The 24,982-nt window shown below is 37.6% G+C and overlaps 1 protein-coding gene across 3 annotated transcripts in view; it reads right to left on the minus strand.

Annotated features, from left to right (window-relative positions):
* Nucleotides 1-1,588: 1,588 nt before the first annotated feature.
* Nucleotides 1,589-24,982, minus strand: part of LOC128734148 (muscle calcium channel subunit alpha-1) — a 1,300,390-nt gene continuing 1,276,996 nt past the window's right edge. For all 3 annotated transcript variants that reach the window (XM_053828190.1, XM_053828187.1, XM_053828188.1), the window contains one exon: nt 1,589-2,104. In XM_053828190.1, coding sequence (XP_053684165.1) covers nt 1,898-2,104 — 207 coding nt within the window. In that variant the 3' untranslated portion in view covers nt 1,589-1,897. The remainder of the gene's footprint in view (nt 2,105-24,982) is intronic.

The raw sequence follows: 24,982 nt of genomic DNA on the forward strand, positions 1-24,982 counted from the left end.
ATATCAGTAAATTTCATTCCAATCAAATATAGTCGAGACAAAATGGCTTTTCTCAGCGTTTTGAGCTGGAAATGCTCTATAATCCTTTCCAGGTGGCACGTTTTTCGAAATTTTGCGGTAAATTATTACTACGAAACAATTACTACTCCTAGAACGTATTTAATTATTGTAATATGAAGTGTAACTATTCAGCTAACATTGCTCAACTTTTTGTAGGTTTCATGAACGATTCGAGGTCAAAAATTTAGCAAAATCTTTCACCTTCACCAGGGCTACTATGTTACCTGACTCACTTCGAATATGCGTTGTGTTCGCGGGATCGTGTTGGTTCGAAAGGTTTCGAGAAATATTGCCTTTGTATCGAAAATATCGTTAATTTTGATCACTAAAAATAACGTACTTAAACGTTATATTTCAAGTGCGAGTAGTACGCAATAATTGTATTGTGAAACTGAATTGTTATTTATGCAAATTTTTACAAATTAAATGCAATAACAAAAGCACAACTTATAAAAAATCGTTTGTTATCGATATTAACTGCATATGCGTTATAAACGAATAAAACGTATGCTTACGTTTTATTTCAATAATACGCATATTCGCAGTGAGTAAGGTAAAACAGTACTTGGTTCTTATCACTATAATAAATATAAAGAATAATACTACTTTTCATTTGATATCAAAATCAAAAGTCGTTCCGAAGTTATGATTAAAAAAAAGTTTCTTCAAATTCTTGGACAATTTTCTTTGGAAATGTGAAAATGATTTCTTCTTAAACCTAATATTTGCGGAGATATAAGCGCAAGAAAATAAGTGGGTTTAACAAAAACCTCCAAAAAAAGTTGGTATGACATAATTTGTTTAAAATTATGCCAAGAATTTTTTTGTTTAGGTTTTACCTAAAAAGTAAAACTTGGATGTTTTTGACAAATTTGTCAAATTTTAAAAAGCTATAAAAATTATGAGGCAATTCTGTGGCGACATGTTTTGAAATAATTCACCTTTTATGATTTTTATTATGATTTTACAATTTTACACTGAAAATACATTTAATAACTCATAACTTATTTTTTGACGTCATTTTCATCAAAGTAGTAGTAGATATGATTTTTTATTAAAATAATCTCATTTCTAAATATGCCCTTTTGAAAAGTTTCTCTTGACAACAAAAATTATGTTTATGGAAAATAAAGGCATGCGTAGTATCCAATATATCAGTAAATTTCATTCCAATCAAATATAGTCGAGACAAAATGGCTTTTCTCAGCGTTTTGAGCTGGAAATGCTCTATAATCCTTTCCAGGTGGCACGTTTTTCGAAATTTTGCGGTAAATTATTACTACGAAACAATTACTACTCCTAGAACGTATTTAATTATTGTAATATGAAGTGTAACTATTCAGCTGACATTGCTCAACTTTTTGTAGGTTTCATGAACGATTCGAGGTCAAAAATTTAGCAAAATCTTTCACCTTCACCACCAGTAGTACGCAATAATTGTCTTGTGAAACTGAATTGTTATTTATGCAACTTTTTACAAATTAAATGCTATAACAAAAGCACAATTTATAAAAAATCGTTTGTTATCGATATTAACTGCATATGCGTTATAAACGAATAAAACGTATGGTTACGTTTTATTTCAATAATACGCATATTCGCAGTGAGTCAGATAAAACAGTAGGTGATGATCAGCACTGTAGCGGCATTGTTATTTAAGAAGAATTTTCGATAATACGCATTTAGTTGCGCAGTAAGTTTTGTGCACGATAATTCTCCTTGAATACAATAAGCACAACTGCGCAACTACTTGTCCAGGAATTGTGAGGTCGGTTCTAATCTAATCTAATCTAAATTAAAAATTGAACAATTTAATCGGCGTTTCAGTAATGCGTCGCTATAAAATATGATTGTCTTTCTTATATAACTTTTGAGAAATGCGCCTCGACTGATTATTTCGAATGAACTGTTCCTGGAGCATTAACTCATGAGCAGCCAAGTCCATTTCCTCCTGTGTCATATCTAGCGCTTCCCGCATTTCCAATTGAGTACAATGCACGAATCCTGGGTCGCAGTATTTGCCAAGTCCTTGTTCCAGCAATACCTGAAAATAAATGCATACGACAGTTATGTTATTATTTTTGGAAGTAGGTAACACGAAATAGTTGTGCTTTTGTTATAGCATTTAATTTGAAAAAAGTTGCATAAATAACAATTCAGTTTCACAATAGAATTATTGCGTACTACTCGCACTTGAAATATAACGTTTAAGTACGTTATTTTTAGTGATCAAAATTAACGATATTTTCGATACAAGGGCGATATTTTTCGAAGCCTTTCGAACCAACACGATCCCGCGAACACAACGCATATTCGCAGTGAGTCAGGTAACATAGTAGCGCATCAATCAAGTCCTGCTCCTCCCCTACTCTCCTCTCCACCTCATTCGTTTCTTTGTTTTTTTTCGGCAGAGAGCTTGCACGATAAGAAATTGTCCACTGCATCAGTGACTGGCTTGATACAGCAAGGGCAAATTGCTGTGGAGGGTGCCTCTCCCTACTGTTTTACCTGACTCACTGCGAATATGCGTATTATTGAAATAAAACGTAACCATACGTTTTATTCGTTTATAACGCATATGCAGTTAATATCGATAACAAACGATTTTTTATAAATTGTGCTTTTGTTATTGCATTTAATTTGTAAAAAGTTGCATAAATAACAATTCAGTTTCACAATACAATTATTGCGTACTACTGGCACATGAAATATAACGTTTAAGCACGTTATTTTTAGTGATCAAAATTAACGATATTTTCGACACAAGGGCGATATTTTTCGAAACATTTCGAACCAACACGATCCCGCGAATACAACGCGTATTCGCAGTGAGTCAGGTAACACAGTAGGCTCCGTTGCGGCGAGAGAATTTATAGAACCCCCTCCACCATTCACGTTACGTTTATTTTAAATAATACGCATATTCGCAGTTAGTCAGGTAAACCAGTAGGGGTGGTATATATATATATATATATATATATATATATATATATATATATATATATATATCTATATCTATATCTATATCTATATCTATATCTATATCTATATCTATATCTATATCTATATCTATATCTATATCTATATCTATATCTATATCTATATCTATATCTATATCTATATCTATATCTATATCTATATCTATATCTATATCTATATCTATATCTATATCTATATCTATATCTATATCTATATCTATATCTATATCTATATCTATATCTATATCTATATCTATATCTATATCTATATCTATATCTATATCTATATCTATATCTATATCTATATCTATATCTATATCTATATCTATATCTATATCTATATCTATATCTATATCTATATCTATATCTATATCTATATCTATATCTATATCTATATCTATATCTATATCTATATCTATATCTATATCTATATCTATATCTATATCTATATCTATATCTATATCTATATCTATATCTATATCTATATCTATATCTATATCTATATCTATATCTATATCTATATCTATATCTATATCTATATCTATATCTATATCTATATCTATATCTATATCTATATCTATATCTATATCTATATCTATATCTATATCTATATCTATATCTATATCTATATCTATATCTATATCTATATCTATATCTATATCTATATCTATATCTATATCTATATCTATATCTATATCTATATCTATATCTATATCTATATCTATATCTATATCTATATCTATATCTATATCTATATCTATATCTATATCTATATCTATATCTATATCTATATCTATATCTATATCTATATCTATATCTATATCTATATCTATATCTATATCTATATCTATATCTATATCTATATCTATATCTATATCTATATCTATATCTATATCTATATCTATATCTATATCTATATCTATATCTATATCTATATCTATATCTATATCTATATCTATATCTATATCTATATCTATATCTATATCTATATCTATATCTATATCTATATCTATATCTATATCTATATCTATATCTATATCTATATCTATATCTATATCTATATCTATATCTATATCTATATCTATATCTATATCTATATCTATATCTATATCTATATCTATATCTATATCTATATCTATATCTATATCTATATCTATATCTATATCTATATCTATATCTATATCTATATCTATATCTATATCTATATCTATATCTATATCTATATCTATATCTATATCTATATCTATATCTATATCTATATCTATATCTATATCTATATCTATATCTATATCTATATCTATATCTATATCTATATCTATATCTATATCTATATCTATATCTATATCTATATCTATATCTATATCTATATCTATATCTATATCTATATCTATATCTATATCTATATCTATATCTATATCTATATCTATATCTATATCTATATCACAGAACAGAAGTGGAAGTTCGAACAATCGTTCGAGCAAAACCTGGCATCTACGCTCTGGTCTAAAACTCTACCAATAAGTAAGAACTTTGACGAGTTTTTGTTTTGAGTGCACTTGTCATTCAAAATCTCGTCTAAACGAAATTCCTCAACTCGTCTAAATATTTCAGCTTTACTTCGCACATAGGAGTATTTGATGCAAAATGTTGGCCATAAGTCCAAAATGGAAAATGCATGATTTTATCAAAATATCGTATCTATTATCACAATAGGGCCTACTAGTCACGTTAGTATTGTTCTATGCAGGATTGATTGATTTTTTTTTTCACAGAATATGCTGTTATTTTGGATAGCAGTTTTCAAGAAGTATCCTATCGTTCGTGGGTATATAAACCTGAAAATCTGAATGAAATATTATTTGTTTAACATAAGTAAGCATTTTCTCTGTAAAGAAGGATATTTTTAAATAATTTTATCTAGCTTTTTACGAGCCGTATTGGTGAACCGTATAATCTGTGTTAGTGTGTTCGTAATATTTGGACAGTATTTTTGACATTTCGTAATTACATCGCACGTTTTCTTTGCGCACGTTCACGTTAAAATTAACGGAACGTTCGGAAAGAAAACGTGCCATGTATTTAGGAAATGTCAAAAATGCTATCCAAATATTACGAACGCCGTCCGCCGTTATGGCATGTAAAAAGCTGGATATGCATTTATATATCCATCAGCTTCTTCGAGCCATAATGGCGACTGTCATTCGACTCAGTTCGACAAGAACAAAATATATTTGTCATTATGTTTACGTATATATGTATGCACGCATGTACATATGCATATACAAGCATAGGCGTCACACACATAAAACAATTTTATGTCACATACACAAACCAGTTAGCACCGCCTAGTTAGCTTCGAGGTACGATGCTGGTCTAACAAGCCAGTCGTCGTATGTTCGAATCTCGGCTACACTGAGAAAACTTTTATGTGCCAAACAGTTATCATTTATGTGCAAGCGATAAATTAGCACATACTATTCATACGCATATAATTTTTATGTGTATTTCTGGGAGGATTATGTTTATATGTGGCTCATGATAATCATATGGAATTTCATATTGTTGATTGCAAGGAAGATCAATGTCTAATCAATAAGTGCGCAATCGCTCTTAAAAGTGCTATTTTGGCTTAAATCGTTTCGGTCTCTTAGGTGCACTTATTGCTTGGAATGTAACGAAAAAATGCGCCGAAGATACCAAAACGATTTAATGCAGGATCGCACTTTTATGAGCGATTTCGCACTTTGGAGGGTACAATTTTCCTTGCAATCAGCAATATGGAAATTTACTATTAGTTATGTGCAGAATATTTTGAGTTTGGTTGGGGCTTGCTAGTTAGAGTCAGTAGGATCGTTGCACTGGCCCCGTAATTTTCCTGTATTCTAACATCCGGCTGCGAAGTCTGTCGATAAAGAAGGGTAATGCCTAAAGACGGTATAAACCCATGACGTTGGCTTTTTACACAAACCAATTTCGATTCAATGGATTCGACCGCAATAAATTTTATGGAAAGCTCTAAGGTAACAAGTTTATATATTTTTGGATAGAACTAAGTGTAAAATCGACTATCTGAAGAACCTTAAGCGAAACTGAAATAAACTTTTTCTCACCGAATAAGTCAACAAGAATAACATCACAGAACAGAAGTGGAAGTCCGAACGATTCGGCGATCAAAACTGGTAACAAATAGCGTTTTTGTTTTTTTAACCTGGGTTTATTCCAACCGACCACTAAATAAACAAACATTTTCGCGAGCATAAACAAACGTTTTCGGGTTGTCAGTGTTTTTCGGGTTGTCAGTGTATTGCTTATTGCGAGGTTCAAACTGTGAAAAAACTCAGTGTGAACCCGTCGTCTAAAAAGTGCAACCCAGAGCGAACCAACCTGAGTGAAAAAACAAACGTTTTGACAGCCGTTCGATTGGAACTAGAGCGAACCTAGATTGGACCTAAACAAAAACAAAAACGGTAAAAGTCTTTTTTGTTTTTATTTTTCTTTGGGAAGGTTTTCGTATAGAAGCGAATAACAGCAATATAAGCAGAACGCTCGCTGCCAATCGCATAGCAGCTTTCACATGCTTTTGTGTGCATTCGTATACGTTCGTGTGTTTTTGTGGAAAAAAGTGACTCGCTACCGCCAGGTTCGCTAGTATCTGTAGAAATCTGTAGCATGTACCTGTTTGGATTTTTACTGCCATTTCTGTTCTGTGATAACATATTAACCTCTCTAAGGTCTTTTCTATTTTCATAACGTCTATAGATAATGGCCATATGTCTTATGGCCCCGGAGTTATAATGGAGTTCTTTGGGGGACCGCGACATGGCTTTTTTAGATAGTTGCCAAATATTTAAAATTTGTTTGAAATCTGTTGATTTTTGTAAATGTATCATCGATTGTGGACATATAAGTTACTTTGCCGCAGTTACGAGCCATGGCGCGCACGGTCCGGATCCGGGGGGACACTATGAATCCGGAACCGGTTCCCATAAAGGGACATTTCAGCATCAGTAAAGTATGTCGTGTCGCATATCAAAAAACATCAGCATTCGATAAAACAGCGATTGGCGATCAGTTCATGTCTCAAGAGAAAAATTTGTGCGCTGCCGTCCGAATACTTTTTTTGGCTGATTGTTACGTGTCAAAGCGCAAATCGCGAAAGCAAATTTCTCAAAACTGTATTTCCAAAGTCGATGAGCATGATTTCTCGAAAAAACCTACACTGATCCACTTGAAACCTTTAAACAAGTTATATTTTCGTTTTGTTGATTTAATACAAGTTTTCTGGAAATATTTTCTAGAGATTAATCGAAGAGTAAAATTATTTTTTTTGGTCTGTTACCGTAACATGTATACAAATTTCCACTTTAATCAGTTAAAAGGTTTAGTCCTCTCAACTGTGTAAAGTATAACCTCTTAACCTTCAATGCATTAGAAAAAAGATTTGAGATTGCTCTCATTCTCATTTTAATTCGAATTTCGTTTTGTATTTTGAAATAATTCATTGCTGCAAGCATCAATTGATGTACCGCAAACCTCTAATCACATCAGCTTGATGAAATATGACTAATAGAAGTAATGAAGATATTTTGGACCAACATGGCCACTTCACCGGAAAAACATCTAGTACCTGATTCGCGACACATTGTTTAAATTTTAGGATAATTCATCTTACGGCACATCAAATCATATCATCTTGATAAAATGAGACTATTGAAAGTATAATAAAGACATTTTGAAAGCAAATGACCACATCACTATCGGATCTGGAACATCCGGTACCTGGTTCAGGGAAATTTTTTGGATTTTGGGATAATGCATCATGAGGCACATCAAATCATATCGCTTTGATCAAAAGACATTGATGGAAGTACAATGGAGACATTTTGGAACCAAATAGCCACTTCAGTAACCGGGTTTGGGTTCAATTGATGATTTTAGGGTATATAAGCGATTTAACTTATAATGAACCGGTTAACGGGGTAGTTCTGGTTATATTGGGGCGGTTTAAAACAAAATCCTATGGCACTGAAAACTACAATACATATATCAAACTAATAATGCGTTTTAGAAGCAACCATTACCATTGGAATAAAAACCATCTTATGTGTTGAAGGCATATCTGGTATCATAGCTTCTAAGGTATTACACATCTTTGTCCCGAATAATCCCATATGTGCTAAATCATAATCCACCCAGTTAGCTTCGGGGTAAGATGCTAACCTAACAAGCCAGTCGTCGTATATTCGAATCTCGGCTAGGAGGTGCTGCTATAGAGTGAGTAGGATCGTTGCACTAGCCCCGTAATTATCCTGTACTCTAATAACCGACTGCGAAGTCTGTCTGTCTGCCCAAGTACCGGGAAGTTCCATTAGTGTTATTTTGCTAAGCCAATGTGATTTGATGTGCCGCAAAATGAATTATCTCAAAATACAAAAATGTCCCCGGAGACAGGTGGTTAATGTTCCGGAGCCGACGCAGAAGCGGCCATTAGTACAAAATACTCCGAAATTTACCTTGGGTGTCAGTTTTGGGTCATACCTTTCAAGGGAGGCAAAGAAAACTAAGTTCGGATTGAAAATGGATGAAAAAGAGCAAGCTCAAAATTTGGGTCCTTTTTGATGATGGTTTCGTTTAGATGGACCGATAATACTAATTAATTGGGGAGTCAAACGACATGCATTGTACAACGGGAGCAAATCATTTGAATTTATAAGAAGCAATAAATTGAAATAACTTACAGAAGATAACTATACAAAAACTTTTTAAAATAAAACTATCGTAAAAAAAAAAAGAATTCATAACTACATATTTCATCACTTTACCCACTGTCCAGGCAGATTAGACTAGACACAGGGGGATTAAAATACCCAACTTTTGTTTTTGTTTCACTGAGCGAACTGACAGATTCAGTTGGTTCGACTAGTTGAATTTCATAACGGAGACAACAGCTAATAATAGTAAAATTGTAATAAAAATACAGTGTTTAATTGCTTCCTGTTTAATACTTCCAACCAGCAAGTGGGAGCAAAACCAAAACTGATAAATGCTATACGGACAATATGTAGAATTTGACAGCTTCACCAGTCCCTAGTGGCGAGACTGGAGCATTTAGACGAGTTGGCAAGGATGCCAGAAAGAAAAGTGTTATGAATTTTCAAAATGTATCATCGAGACGAGAATCGAAATCAACATGCGGCTTGTGATCTTAAATAAATTTTATATTGCGAATTGCATCAAAAACGTGAAATGCAAGAGACTTGCAGACATGTTACAAGTAAAAGCCCCGCAACGAGCTGTCAATTACATATGTCAATTTATTGGGATTGACACTCGCAATAAGTTGACATAAATATTTGACAACTCGCCGCTGGAATTTTACGTGCAAACTGTTTTCAAGATTTTTGCATTTCACGTTTTTAATGCAATTTGCAATATAAGAATTGTTGATGTGCGACTGTATTGGTGGTTTGTATGCATCGGGAAACACTTTGCAATGAAAAATAACTCCAGATGCAAACAAATCGCGTATACGTATACGCGGCGATGTGTGCGTAATATTCTTGTCAGCAATCTCTATGCTAAACTTCCAACGATATGCGTAACCGGTGAAACGTATAAAATGGGATTAAAATCAAAAGTCGCGTAGGTATAGATTTTGATTTTTATTATTGATCACCTGCGGTTAGCGGCAACTACATTAGCATGTTTGAGAGATGAAAAAACACCTATGCTAGTTTTGATCACACGGTGGCAACTTTGACGTTTTCGAACAAAATAAGTGAAGCCAACACATCTGGATCACTGGATCACTTTTATGCTAGTGCGCGGCTAGTTTGCGTGTAAAAAAACGATTAATACGATTTTTCCGCAGCAGCAAACTTAACTTTTGTAGCGGCGTCATTTGTTTCTCGCCCGAAAAGTGAAGTTTTATGTTAGACGAATGTAAATTATTGTTACCAATGCACTGTTTTCGAGATTCCTAGAAAATTATTCACTTCTATATAACTAAATTGATACATGCATGATTGAGTTTTTGTTGGTTTGGTCGCGTGAGCATAAAGATTATTAACACCTTTTTGCCATTTCCGTACAGGAATTCCATAGAATAGTTCTGGCAACTTTGCTTTGGGTCAGCTAGTCTAAACTTGGAAAACAGTATAGTAAATTTTCCGTGTAAAAAGCCACTTTCCACCGCCAGGTTCGCTAGTATCTGTAAAAGGTTAGAGTTACGAGTTTTGATTTTAACTTCCACTTCTGTTCTGTGTCTATATCTATATCTATATCTATATCTATATCTATATCTATATCTATATCTATATCTATATCTATATCTATATCTATATCTATATCTATATCTATATCTATATCTATATCTATATCTATATCTATATCTATATCTATATCTATATCTATATCTATATCTATATCTATATCTATATCTATATCTATATCTATATCTATATCTATATCTATATCTATATCTATATCTATATCTATATCTATATCTATATCTATATCTATATCATCTATATCTATATCTATATCATCTATATCTATATCTATATCATCTATATCTATATCTATATCATCTATATCTATATCTATATCATCTATATCTATATCTATATCTATATCTATATCTATATCTATATCTATATCTATATCTATATCTATATCTATATCTATATCTATATCTATATCTATATCTATATCTATATCTATATCTATATCTATATCTATATCTATATCTATATCTATATCTATATCTATATCTATATCTATATCTATATCTATATCTATATCTATATCTATATCTATATCTATATCTATATCTATATCTATATCTATATCTATATCTATATCTATATCTATATCTATATCTATATCTATATCTATATCTATATCTATATCTATATCTATATCTATATCTATATCTATATCTATATCTATATCTATATCTATATCTATATCTATATCTATATCTATATCTATATCTATATCTATATCTATATCTATATCTATATCTATATCTATATCTATATCTATATCTATATCTATATCTATATCTATATCTATATCTATATCTATATCTATATCTATATCTATATCTATATCTATATCTATATCTATATCTATATCTATATCTATATCTATATCTATATCTATATCTATATCTATATCTATATCTATATCTATATCTATATCTATATCTATATCTATATCTATATCTATATCTATATCTATATCTATATCTATATCTATATCTATATCTATATCTATATCTATATCTATATCTATATCTATATCTATATCTATATCTATATCTATATCTATATCTATATCTATATCTATATCTATATCTATATCTATATCTATATCTATATCTATATCTATATCTATATCTATATCTATATCTATATCTATATCTATATCTATATCTATATCTATATCTATATCTATATCTATATCTATATCTATATCTATATCTATATCTATATCTATATCTATATCTATATCTATATCTATATCTATATCTATATCTATATCTATATCTATATCTATATCTATATCTATATCTATATCTATATCTATATCTATATCTATATCTATATCTATATCTATATCTATATCTATATCTATATCTATATCTATATCTATATCTATATCTATATCTATATCTATATCTATATCTATATCTATATCTATATCTATATCTATATCTATATCTATATCTATATCTATATCTATATCTATATCTATATCTATATCTATATCTATATCTATATCTATATCTATATCTATATCTATATCTATATCTATATCTATATCTATATCTATATCTATATCTATATCTATATCTATATCTATATCTATATCTATATCTATATCTATATCTATATCTATATCTATATCTATATCTATATCTATATCTATATCTATATCTATATCTATATCTATATCTATATCTATATCTATATCTATATCTATATCTATATCTATATCTATATCTATATCTATATCTATATCTATATCTATATCTATATCTATATCTATATCTATATCTATATCTATATCTATATCTATATCTATATCTATATCTATATCTATATCTATATCTATATCTATATCTATATCTATATCTATATCTATATCTATATCTATATCTATATCTATATCTATATCTATATCTATATCTATATCTATATCTATATCTATATCTATATCTATATCTATATCTATATCTATATCTATATCTATATCTATATATATATATATATATATATATATATATATATATATATATATATATATATATATATATATATATATATATATATATATATTTCTCGAGTTCGATTAGTTTTTGAGTTTCGCAAAAATTTCTGTTTTATTTGTATGAGAGTCCATATTGTTTATTGTTTATTGTTTATATGTATAAAATTTATCTGACTATAAGTCTACATAAATTATTTGTGGTCAAATTCATAACAATACACACGACAGTAACTTCTGTAGAAACTTGTGAGACGGCATGCCGAAGTCAAATAGGTCCTCCACTTTACAGAAAGTACGAATACAGCAGGCTAACGGTTCGTTAAAACCAAACGTCGTGCGATGAAAATTCTGCTGTAGTAAACCAGTTGATCGGAGCGAACGCTGCGAGGCACGGAAGTTCAGCTGAGCCAATATATCCGGGCAGTCTATCTCACCATTCATAACTTTAGCGACAAGCATTGCTTGTTCATATTTCCTGCGTCGTTCAAGAGTTTCAAGCCCGAGGAGTCGACAGCGGTCAGGGTACGGAGGCAGGTTCACTGGGTCTCGCCAAGGCAGGTTTCGTAATGCAAACCGAACAAACCTTTTCTGCACGCGTTCGATTCGCAAAATCCACACAAGCTGTTGAGGGCACCAAACCACGCTAGTATATTCAAGTAGTGGCCGTACCAACGAGCAATACAGTGCCTTCAGACAGTGCGGGTCATTAAAATCTCGAGCGATTTTGGAGATAAAGCCGAGCTGACGTGTTGCTTTAGTGATCAGATTCGCACGATGTAGATTGAAAGAGAGTTTGGCATCCAGCAGAACACCAAGATCAGTAACTTGGTCTACTCTCGTGAGTTCTTGGTCGTCGATTTGATAGCGGAAGACTACAGGGTTCACTGAACGGTGAAACGTCATAACATAACATTTAGCGATGCTAATAAGTAACCAGTTTCTGCGGCACCAGCTCACAAGAGCTCTTGCAATCGGCGACAATCATCGATAGATCTTACAACAAGATACAGTTTCAAATCATCGGCATATACTAGCTTTACACCTACACCCAGCAATAATGTTACGTCATTAAAGAACAGGTTAAATAGCAAAGGCCACATATTACTGCCTTGAGACACACCAGAGTTGTTTGTAAATTATGACGAATGGCAGGAATTGAGATTCACACGCAGACTTCTGCCACGCAGGTATGAACCAAGCCATAGAGTAAACTTTTGTGAAGCTCCAAGTCGTGAAATTTTCCTTAATAGTATGCCATGGTCTATACGATCGAACGCCGCTTTCAAATCTGTATAGATTGCATCGACTTGAGCCTTTTGTTCCATGTGCGAAATGCATGTTGACGTAAATTTAAGAAGGTTCGTGCTAGCAGATCGCCCAGGCATAAATCCATGTTGATCAGTGGAAATATAATTTTTCGTACGAGACAGAATAAAGGTGCTTACTATAATTTCGAATAGCTTTGAGGTGGCAGAGAGACTCGTAATGCCACGATAGTTCCTCACGTTCCGACGATCGCCACTTTTGAATACTGGAAACATGAAAGATTCCTTCCAAATTGCAGGGAATTTACCTTGGTCGAATGATTTGTTGAAAATACAACGCAAAGGTTCAGCCAAAACGTTAACACATTTACCGATGACGACAGATGGAATCCCATCCGGGCCCGGAGTCGACTAAATTGGCAGGAACAGACAGCGAAGCTATTTCAGATTCCAGTCCCGATGCAGAACTGTCGGCGAAGACAGAGGCAAAAAAGCGGGCAAATAATTCACACGAGTCCGAATTTGACTTAGACTCAGTATCATCAAGATAAACATTACCAGGAACTGATGCACATTTTCGTTTGGAGTTTACAAAGTTCCAAAATTTCTTTGGTTTCACACGTAGATCTGCTTGAACCCGCATGACATATCTTTTGTATAGCGAAGCATTCATTCGCCTATATTTATCACTATATTGCTTGAACCTGCACTTTGTTGCAATGGTTTTCCAGCGACGATATTTACGTTGCCAAAAATTGCGCTTCAACGAACACAGATACGGGGTTGTCCATGCAGGGGAAACGGGCGCCTTCAATAACGGCAAATTTGTATCTAGCCACTGGTACAAAGTATCGCAAAACAGTTTAGCCATATCGTCAACATTATTTTGTTCAATCAAAATTGCCCAATTTACGCTTGTCAAATAATCCGTAAAAGCTGCAAAATTTATTTTACGGTAATTCAAAGCTCTGTTTTCAATTGTTGCACATTGCCAAGCAGAGTTGGCGTCAATATTGCCGTCAGTAGTCAGTGTAATAGCTAATGGAGGATGATACGGGCCAATGGGCGATACTAGAGGAGCAACGTAAGTGTCTGTTACGCATTGTCGTTCCGAAGAACAGAAAACCAAATCCAGCATACGGCCTTGATGATTGCGTTGATCGTTTGCCTGGCGAAGATTAAGAAAATCCATGCCATCCACTAGCGCCACAGCAGCAGCAGACAGTTGTGTTGAGCTGGTTTGCTGCATACCATCGAAGCAATTGTTCCAATTAATGCGAGGCTGGTTATAATCCCCGCAAACTAAAATAACTTCTTCTCTTGCCGACCTATTGCCGTACAGTTCCGAAAGCGAGGCAATATGCATATCGACGACACCAACCAGTTGAGATTTGTCAGGTGGAATATAAACGCCACAAATCAACAATTTTGTACCACGTACAGTGGCACGAACGCACACTTGCTCTAGGCAACGACCATTGACAGTTTCAACAATAGCGCTGCGATGATTACTTGCGACACCGATCAAAACGCCTCCGAAGCTGGTCTTGTCACTATTAAGACGATTCCGATCACAACGAAATACGTTGAATGATGATCCAAAAATTTGCTGTGAGTTGATGCGATCATCCAACCCGGTCTCGGTCAGTATGATAATGTCGTAGCTGCATTCAGACGTTGTCAGGAATATATCGTCAATTTTCGTTCGTAGGCCCCTTACGTTCTGGTAGAAGTAGAAAATTTCATTCATGTTGTTAGCATCACACGTGGGCTGCTGGGCGGGGAAGCGGGAAACCGAAGTACTAGAACGGGGAAAGTAATCAGGTACCGACAGTTCAGAATTATTGTTATACATGCCTGGAATTACAGGCTGGAAGACCCCATCCCACACTCCGACAACAGGACCGGGACGATGACGATGGCGAGTTTCAGCAGGAAGCACGACTGTGTCGGAGGAGGTTGGGGCTTCCATAATGCCTGGTAAAGTGTGTCCCGAGTCCGGAATGGCAGCAGCAGAAAAATTAAACGATGACAGCGAGTGGTAGCATCCGACAGTAGGCTCGTGAAGAATATCAACTAGTTTTTTGGTAAATTGACGAATTCCCGAAACAACATGCCAGTCGGCCACGAAGCTGGATCAAGGGCGGCATTTTTCAGATCTGGATCAAGGCCGATTTTATACGAAACATATGAAAGATTGGAAACATCCGTTCCTCTGCGAACGAGCCGAATAGCTGTAACAGGCTCAGTAGTATTCAAGCAGCGCGAGATGATTTTTTGTATATCATTGTCGGTAAGTTGCGGGTTCAGTCCCGACAAGTACAACCAAAAGCGATTCTGTGGAGCTACTGAGACAATAGATGGCACGGATAAATCACTTAAGTCAATATTGTTCGCACCGCGATCTGATGTAATGTCAATAGGCTCCATTCGGCGACGTTTTGCATTTTTTATTGGCCAAATAGGCGTAGTGGAAATAGCCGTAGGGGTATCGGGAACGACAACATCAATAATCGGTTTAGATGGCAAGCTATCGATTTTCTTGCTTAGTCCATCCACGACCTCTAAAATTTTATGAACCTGTACAGGCAAATCGTTCAGATTTTGCGGTAGAGAGGTTTGGGTTTTCTGCAAATCGGCAACGTAAGCAGAAACGGAGCGGCCGTTTAACATAATTCTGCACGTCGGGCATATATACATTATTTTTCCTTGTACAAGGAATTCTTTGCACAAACGGCTATTTATCCCGCAGCATTGCTGATTAATGTGAAAACACGCATCGCAAAAACCGCAACAGATAGGTTCAAGATCGTTTATAGCCAATTTGCATTCTCCGCACAGTGTTTTATCCATCTTGTATTGATCAGCAAGCAGCAGCAATATTTAACGAAGGTCGCTCGTCGCAAAACAGAACAATGGCGATATATAGCACTCAGCACAATGTAGATTGCAAAAATAAAAACTTCTCCGATTACGGGCACAGGTAGATAAATCACCAAAACTTCACAATATTTGATTACGGTATCAGAAATAGTCCACTAAACACAAGTAAGCAGTACGATATAAGCTGTTTTACTTTAAAAAATCACAAAATATCCGGTACAAAGTTAACAGATGTCAATACAAGTTATTAGCAACGATGATTACCGTACCGTATCCCCCTACCACAGGAGTGAGAGGTCTCTAACTATCGTAAAATAAATTCAAGACTCCAAAATCTCCCACATGCCAAATTTGGTTCCATTTGCTTGATTAGTTCTCAAATTATAAGGAAATTTGAATTTCATTTGTATGGGAGCTCCCCTCTTAAAAGGGGAAGGGGTCGTATATATATATATATATATATATATATATATATATATATATATATATATATATATATATATATATATATATATATATATATATATATATAATATATACCTATAAAGAAGGATTTCTGTTTGTTTGTCTGTCTGTCTGTCCGTATGTTCCTTATAGAATCAAAAACTACTGAACCAATCGGCATGAAAATATGCATGTAGAGGTTTTTTGGGGCCAGGAAAGGTTTTAGTGATGGTTAGAAACACAAATTTCTGCATAACTCGACAACTAATCAAGCAAATAGAACAAAATTTGGCATGTGGGTGTTTTTGGAGGCAACCATTTTTTCTATGATGAATTAGGACCCCTTACCTTTTTAAGAGGGGGGGCTCTCATACAAACGAAATACAAATTTCCTCATAACTCTAGAACTAATCAAGCAAATGGAACCAAATTTATCATGTGGGTGTTTTTTGGGGCAAGAATATTTTCTATGGTATATTTTCTATGAATATCCCCACTTTAAGAGAGGGGGGAGGGTCCCATACAAATGAAAAACAAATTTCCTCATAACTCGAGATCTAATCAAGCAAATGGAACCAAATTTGACATGTAAGTGGTTCTGGACGCAAGGTTTTTTTCTATGGTGAATTGAGACCCCTCTCTTCTTTAGAAAGCGAGTTATGGCTCATCTCCCCTTTAAGAGGGTGGGCTTCCATACAAATGAAATGCAAATTTCCTCTTATCTCGAGAACTAATCAATCAAATGGAAACAAATTTGGCATGTGGGAGTTTTAGATGGCAGAAATTTTTCCTATGGTGAATTACGACCCCTTCCCCTTTTAAGAGGGGAGCTCCCATACAAATGAAATTCAAATTTCCTTATAATTTGAGAACTAATCAAGCAAATGGAACCAAATTTGGCATGTGGGAGATTTTGGAGTCTTGAATTTATTTTACGATAGTTAGAGACCTCTCACTCCTGTGGTAGGGGGATACGGTACGGTAATCATCGTTGCTAGTAACTTGTATTGACATCTGTTAACTTTGTACCGGATATTTTGTGATTTTTTAAAGTAAAACAGCTTATATCGTACTGCTTACTTGTGTTTAGTGGACTATTTCTGATACCGTAATCAAATATTGTGAAGTTTTGGTGATTCATCTACCTGTGCCCGTAATCGGAGAAGTTTTTATTTTTGCAATCTACATTGTGCTGAGTGCTATATATCGCCATTGTTCTGTTTTGCGACGAGCGACCTTCGTTAAATATTGCTGCTGCTTGCTGATCAATACAAGATGGATAAAACACTGTGCGGAGAATGCAAATTGGCTATAAACGATCTTGAACCTATCTGTTGCGGTTTTTGCATTGCGTGTTTTCACATTAATCAGCAATGCTGCGGGATAAATAGCCGTTTGTGCAAAGAATTCCTTGTACAAGGAAAAATAATGTATATATGCCCGACGTGCAGAATTATGTTAAACGGCCGCTCCGTTTCTGCTTACGTTGCCGATTTGCAGCAAACCCAAACCTCTCTACCGCAAAATCTGAACGATTTGCCTGTACAGGTTCATAAAATTTTAGAGGTCGTGGATGGACTAAGCAAGAAAATCGATAGCTTGCCATCTAAACCGATTATTGATGTTGTCGTTCCCGATACCCCTACGGCTATTCCCGCTACGCCTATTTGGCCAATAAAAAATGCAAAACGTCGCCGAATGGAGCCTATTGACATTACATCAGATCGCGGTGCGAACAATATTGACTTAAGTGATTTATCCGTGCCATCTATTGTCTCAGTAGCTCCACAGAATCGCTTTTGGTTGTACTTGTCGGGACTGAACCCGCAACTTACCGACAATGATATACAAAAAATCATCTCGCGCTGCTTGAATACTACTGAGCCTGTTACAGCTATTCGGCTCGTTCGCAGAGGAACGGATGTTTCCAATCTTTCATATGTTTCGTATAAAATCGGCCTTGATCCAGATCTGAAAAATGCCGCCCTTGATCCAGCTTCGTGGCCGACTGGCATGTTGTTTCGGGAATTCGTCAATTTACCAAAAAACTAGTTGATATTCTTCACGAGCCTACTGTCGGATGCTACCACTCGCTGTCATCGTTTAATTTTTCTGCTGCTGCCATTCCGGACTCGGGACACACTTTACCAGGCATTATGGAAGCCCCAACCTCCTCCGACACAGTCGTGCTTCCTGCTGAAACTCGCCATCGTCATCGTCCCGGTCCTGTTGTCGGAGTGTGGGATGGGGTCTTCCAGCCTGTAATTCCAGGCATGTATAACAATAATTCTGAACTGTCGGTACCTGATTACTTTCCCCGTTCTAGTACTTCGGTTTCCCGCTTCCCCGCCCAGCAGCCCACGTGTGATGCTAACAACATGAATGAAATTTTCTACTTCTACCAGAACGTAAGGGGCCTACGAACGAAAATTGACGATATATTCCTGACAACGTCTGAATGCAGCTACGACATTATCATACTGACCGAGACCGGGTTGGATGATCGCATCAACTCACAGCAAATTTTTGGATCATCATTCAACGTATTTCGTTGTGATCGGAATCGTCTTAATAGTGACAAGACCAGCTTCGGAGGCGTTTTGATCGGTGTCGCAAGTAATCATCGCAGCGCTATTGTTGAAACTGTCAATGGTCGTTGCCTAGAGCAAGTGTGCGTTCGTGCCACTGTACGTGGTACAAAATTGTTGATTTGTGGCGTTTATATTCCACCTGACAAATCTCAACTGGTTGGTGTCGTCGATATGCATATTGCCTCGCTTTCGGAACTGTACGGCAATAGGTCGGCAAGAGAAGAAGTTATTTTAGTTTGCGGGGATTATAACCAGCCTCGCATTAATTGGAACAATTGCTTCGATGGTATGCAGCAAACCAGCTCAACACAACTGTCTGCTGCTGCTGTGGCGCTAGTGGATGGCATGGATTTTCTTAATCTTCGCCAGGCAAACGATCAACGCAATCATCAAGGCCGTATGCTGGATTTGGTTTTCTGTTCTTCGGAACGACAATGCGTAACAGACACTTACGTTGCTCCTCTAGTATCGCCCATTGGCCCGTATCATCCTCCATTAGCTATTACACTGACTACTGACGGCAATATTGACGCCAACTCTGCTTGGCAATGTGCAACAATTGAAAACAGAGCTTTGAATTACCGTAAAATAAATTTTGCAGCTTTTACGGATTATTTGACAAGCGTAAATTGGGCAATTTTGATTGAACAAAATAATGTTGACGATATGGCTAAACTGTTTTGCGATACTTTGTACCAGTGGCTAGATACAAATTTGCCGTTATTGAAGGCGCCCGTTTCGCCTGCATGGACAACCCCGTATCTGTGTTCGTTGAAGCGCAATTTTTGGCAACGTAAATATCGTCGCTGGAAAACCATTGCAACAAAGTGCAGGTTCAAGCAATATAGTGATAAATATAGGCGAATGAATGCTTCGCTATACAAAAGATATGTCATGCGGGTTCAAGCAGATCTACGTGTGAAACCAAAGAAATTTTGGAACTTTGTAAACTCCAAACGAAAATGTGCATCAGTTCCTGGTAATGTTTATCTTGATGATACTGAGTCTAAGTCAAATTCGGACTCGTGTGAATTATTTGCCCGCTTTTTTGCCTCTGTCTTCGCCGACAGTTCTGCATCGGGACTGGAATCTGAAATAGCTTCGCTGTCTGTTCCTGCCAATTTAGTCGACTCCGGGCCCGGATGGGATTCCATCTGTCGTCATCGGTAAATGTGTTAACGTTTTGGCTGAACCTTTGCGTTGTATTTTCAACAAATCATTCGACCAAGGTAAATTCCCTGCAATTTGGAAGGAATCTTTCATGTTTCCAGTATTCAAAAGTGGCGATCGTCGGAACGTGAGGAACTATCGTGGCATTACGAGTCTCTCTGCCACCTCAAAGCTATTCGAAATTATAGTAAGCACCTTTATTCTGTCTCGTACGAAAAATTATATTTCCACTGATCAACATGGATTTATGCCTGGGCGATCTGCTAGCACGAACCTTCTTAAATTTACGTCAACATGCATTTCGCACATGGAACAAAAGGCTCAAGTCGATGCAATCTATACAGATTTGAAAGCGGCGTTCGATCGTATAGAACATGGCATACTATTAAGGAAAATTTCACGACTTGGAGCTTCACAAAAGTTTACTCTATGGCTTGGTTCATACCTGCGTGGCAGAAGTCTGCGTGTGAATCTCAATTCCTGCCATTCGTCACAATTTACAAACAACTCTGGTGTGCCTCAAGGCAGTAATATGGGGCCTTTGCTATTTAACCTGTTCTTTAATGACGTAACATTATTGCTGGGTGTAGGTGTAAAGCTAGTATATGCCGATGATTTGAAACTGTATCTTGTTGTAAGATCTATCGATGATTGTCGCCGATTGCAAGAGCTCTTGGATATATTTGTGAGCTGGTGCCGCAGAAACTGGTTACTTATTAGCATCGCTAAATGTTATGTTATGACGTTTCACCGTTCAGTGAACCCTGTAGTCTTCCGCTATCAAATCGACGACCAAGAACTCACGAGAGTAGACCAAGTTACTGATCTTGGTGTTCTGCTGGATGCCAAACTCTCTTTCAATCTACATCGTGCGAATCTGATCACTAAAGCAACACGTCAGCTCGGCTTTATCTCCAAAATCGCTCGAGATTTTAATGACCCGCACTGTCTGAAGGCACTGTATTGCTCGTTGGTACGGCCACTACTTGAATATACTAGCGTGGTTTGGTGCCCTCAACAGCTTGTGTGGATTTTGCGAATCGATGGTTCAGTAGTTTTTGATTCTATAAGGAACATACGGACAGACAGACAGACAAACAGACAGAAATCCTTCTTTATAGGTATATATATTATATATATGTATATATATATATATATATATATATATATATATATATATATATATATTACCTAGAATGGTTGCGGCGTCTCATCAGCTCGATGCCATTATCGAGTTTGTGGCAGGCCGCAGCACCCTAGCGAAGGACCTGAAACAAAGCCTGCTCATGCTTCGGGGCACCATCCGTGCTGCGACGAAGGAACACGGCGAACTCGAAGCGCGAGTAAAAGTGATAGAAAAGGCGTTTGTATCGAGGTCTGTACAAACGGATGCCTGCCTGTCAACGACTGACCACACCGTAGCCCTTGTGACTACGGAGCAGTCCAGTGACAACAAGATATCGACTAAACGTGCAAGGCAGTCCCCAGGGGAACAAACCCCCACGGGCCCGAAGAAGCGCTTGATCGCTGAGGATCGTAAGCAAACTGTGAAACCCTCCGAGGGTAATAAGACGCAGTTAGCTCCCGACAATCAGTGGGAAACAGTGAAAAAGAAGAAGGCCAGGAAGAAAGAGGAGGATCGAACTCCACCGAAAGTGGCCAGAAAAAAGAGGAGCAAAGGCGATGCCCTTATCCTCAAAACCGAGGGGCTGAGCTATGCAGAAGTTTTGAAGGCCATGAGAGGGGATGAGCAGCTGAAGGGTCTTGGCGCGGATGTGCGGAGTTTCCGCCGCTCCCGCACCGGTGACATGATCCTTGAGCTCAAAAAGGATGCCACTGAGAAGGGTTCTGCCTACAAAGTGCTGGCAGAAAAGGTCCTTGGTGATGGCATACAGATCCGCGCACTGACGCCTGAGCTGACTCTCCAGCTTAAAAACCTGGACGAGATCACTGAAGCGGTCGAACTGACACGAGCTCTCAAGGAGCAATGTAACGTGGTGGTGACTACCGAAGCTACAATAAGACTTCCACTGGTAGACGGGAATACAGCCCTGAAGGCGGCCAAGCTGAAGGTGGGATGGTCCATATGCCCACTGAGCGTGTTCCAGCAGCCGGAGGCTTGCTTCCGGTGCTTTGAGCGAGGGAACAAGTCCTGGAGCTGTAAGGGGCCTGACAGAAGCCACCTGTGTAGAAGATGTGGCGGTGCGGGCCATATAGCGAGGGACTGTTCGGCGCCGCCCAAGTGCCTGATATGTACAGGCCAACGGGACGCTAAGCACACAACAGGAGGCTCAAAGTGCCCGGTAGGCGCGCCTGCGACTAAAACACGGGCGTAGTGCAGGTAACGCAACTAAACTTGAACCACTGCCATGCGGCCCAGCAGCTGTTATACCAAGCAGTTACTGAGTCGTTGACGGACATTGCCATCATCTCGGACCCATACCGCATCCCTGCCGGAAACGGTAACTGGGTCTCGGATAGGTCCGGGTTGGCGGCTATATGGACGACAAGCAGGTTCCCGGTTCAAGAGGTTGTGTCAACTGCAGACGAGGGATTTGCGGTTGCCAAAGTGGGTGGAGTGTTCTACTGCAGCTGTTATGCTCCGTCGAGTTGGTCGATCGAGCAGTTTACGCGGATGGTAGACCAAGTATCAGTTGCGCTGACTGGTCTAAGGCCGGTGGTTGTGGCGGGCGACTTTAACGCTTGGGCGGTTGAGTGGGGAAGTCGTCGCACGAACCATAGGGGTCGGATTCTGCTTGAGGCTCTGGCAAAGCTCAACGTTGACCTGGCCAACGTCGGCACCACAAGTACCTTCAGCAGGAATGGTGCAGAGTCTATTATCGACGTGACATTCGGCAGCCCTGGTCTGATAGGAGACTGGAGGGTAGATAATGGCTACACTCACAGTGACCATCAGGCGGTCCGCTATGGTGTTGGTCAGATAACGAGGCGGCAGGCGGCGGGTAGAGCCAACACTCCAACCACCCGTGGGTGGAAGACATCATACTTCGATCCTGAAGTATTTGTGGAAGCGATCCGAAGAGAGTGCGGTGATCGCGATATGCCCGATCCGAACGCTGATCATTTGGTTGAGGTGCTGTCGCGAGCGTGTGACGCCACCATGCCTAGGAAAAGCCGACCTAAGTATGGTAGGTCACCGGTTTACTGGTGGACAGAAGAAATTGCGGAACTCCGCGGAGCCTGCTTTCGTGCAAGGAGAATTATGCAAAGAGCTCGTTCGGACGAGGGCAGAGCAGAATGTCGAGTAGCACTAGTTGCTGCACGCGCAGCGCTTAAGAGTGGGATAATAGCTAGCAAGCGAGCCTGCTTTGAAAGGTTATGTGCCAGTGCCAATGCGAACCCGTGGGGTGATGCCTACAGGATCGTAATGGCAAAGGCCAAGGGCGTAATGGCACCCGCAGAGAGATCGCCAGAGATGCTGGAGCGGATCATTGAGGGCCTCTTTCCGCGCCACGACCCAAGGCCCTGGCCTCAGGCCGCTGAGTCGTCCCACGGTCGACGTTCCAGTATCTCAGACCATAGCGTAGGATGGTCGGTCTCCGGGCCGAACATCCAAAGTAACGTGGGCGACGGCGGTTTAGAGGTCGGGGAGGAAGTAACGGTTACGAATGAGGAACTCATTAAGATCGCTAAATCCCTAAAGGTGAGCAAGGCACCGGGACCAGACGGAATCCCGAATATGGCCCTTAAAGCGGCTATTCTGGAGGCTCCCGAATTATTCGGGGCAGTATTGAGTAGATGCCTGGAAGCTGGCAACTTCCCGGACAGATGGAAACGACAGAATCTGGTCCTATTGCCGAAGCCGGGAAAACCTCCGGGTATCCCCTCGTCATATAGGCCGATCTATCTGCTCGATACTGCCGGCAAGGTGCTGGAAAGGGTTATCCTTAACAGACTCGTACAGTACACGGAGGGTACAAACGGTCTGTCAAGGAACCAATTCGGCTTCCAAAAAGACAAATCTACGGTGGATGCCATCTTGTCTGTCACTAAGACAGCCGAGGTGGCAATCCAGCCCAAGAGGACAGGTATTCGTTATTGCGCAGTTGTCACGCTCGACGTGAGAAATGCGTTTAATAGCGCTAGCTGGGACTCCATAGCCAACTCGCTTTGGAACGTCCAAGTGCCGGTGTCGCTGTACAGGATCCTGGAAAATTATTTCCAGAATCGTGTGCTATGCTACAACACGGAGGAGGGTCAGAAGTGCGTTCCAATCACCGCAGGGGTTCCGCAAGGTTCCATACTGGGCCCGGTGTTGTGAAACGTCATGTATGACGAGGTGTTGAAGCTAAAG

Source organism: Sabethes cyaneus, chromosome 2, assembly GCF_943734655.1.
Source record: "Sabethes cyaneus chromosome 2, idSabCyanKW18_F2, whole genome shotgun sequence".
NCBI classification, from domain to species: Eukaryota; Metazoa; Arthropoda; class Insecta; order Diptera; family Culicidae; genus Sabethes; species Sabethes cyaneus.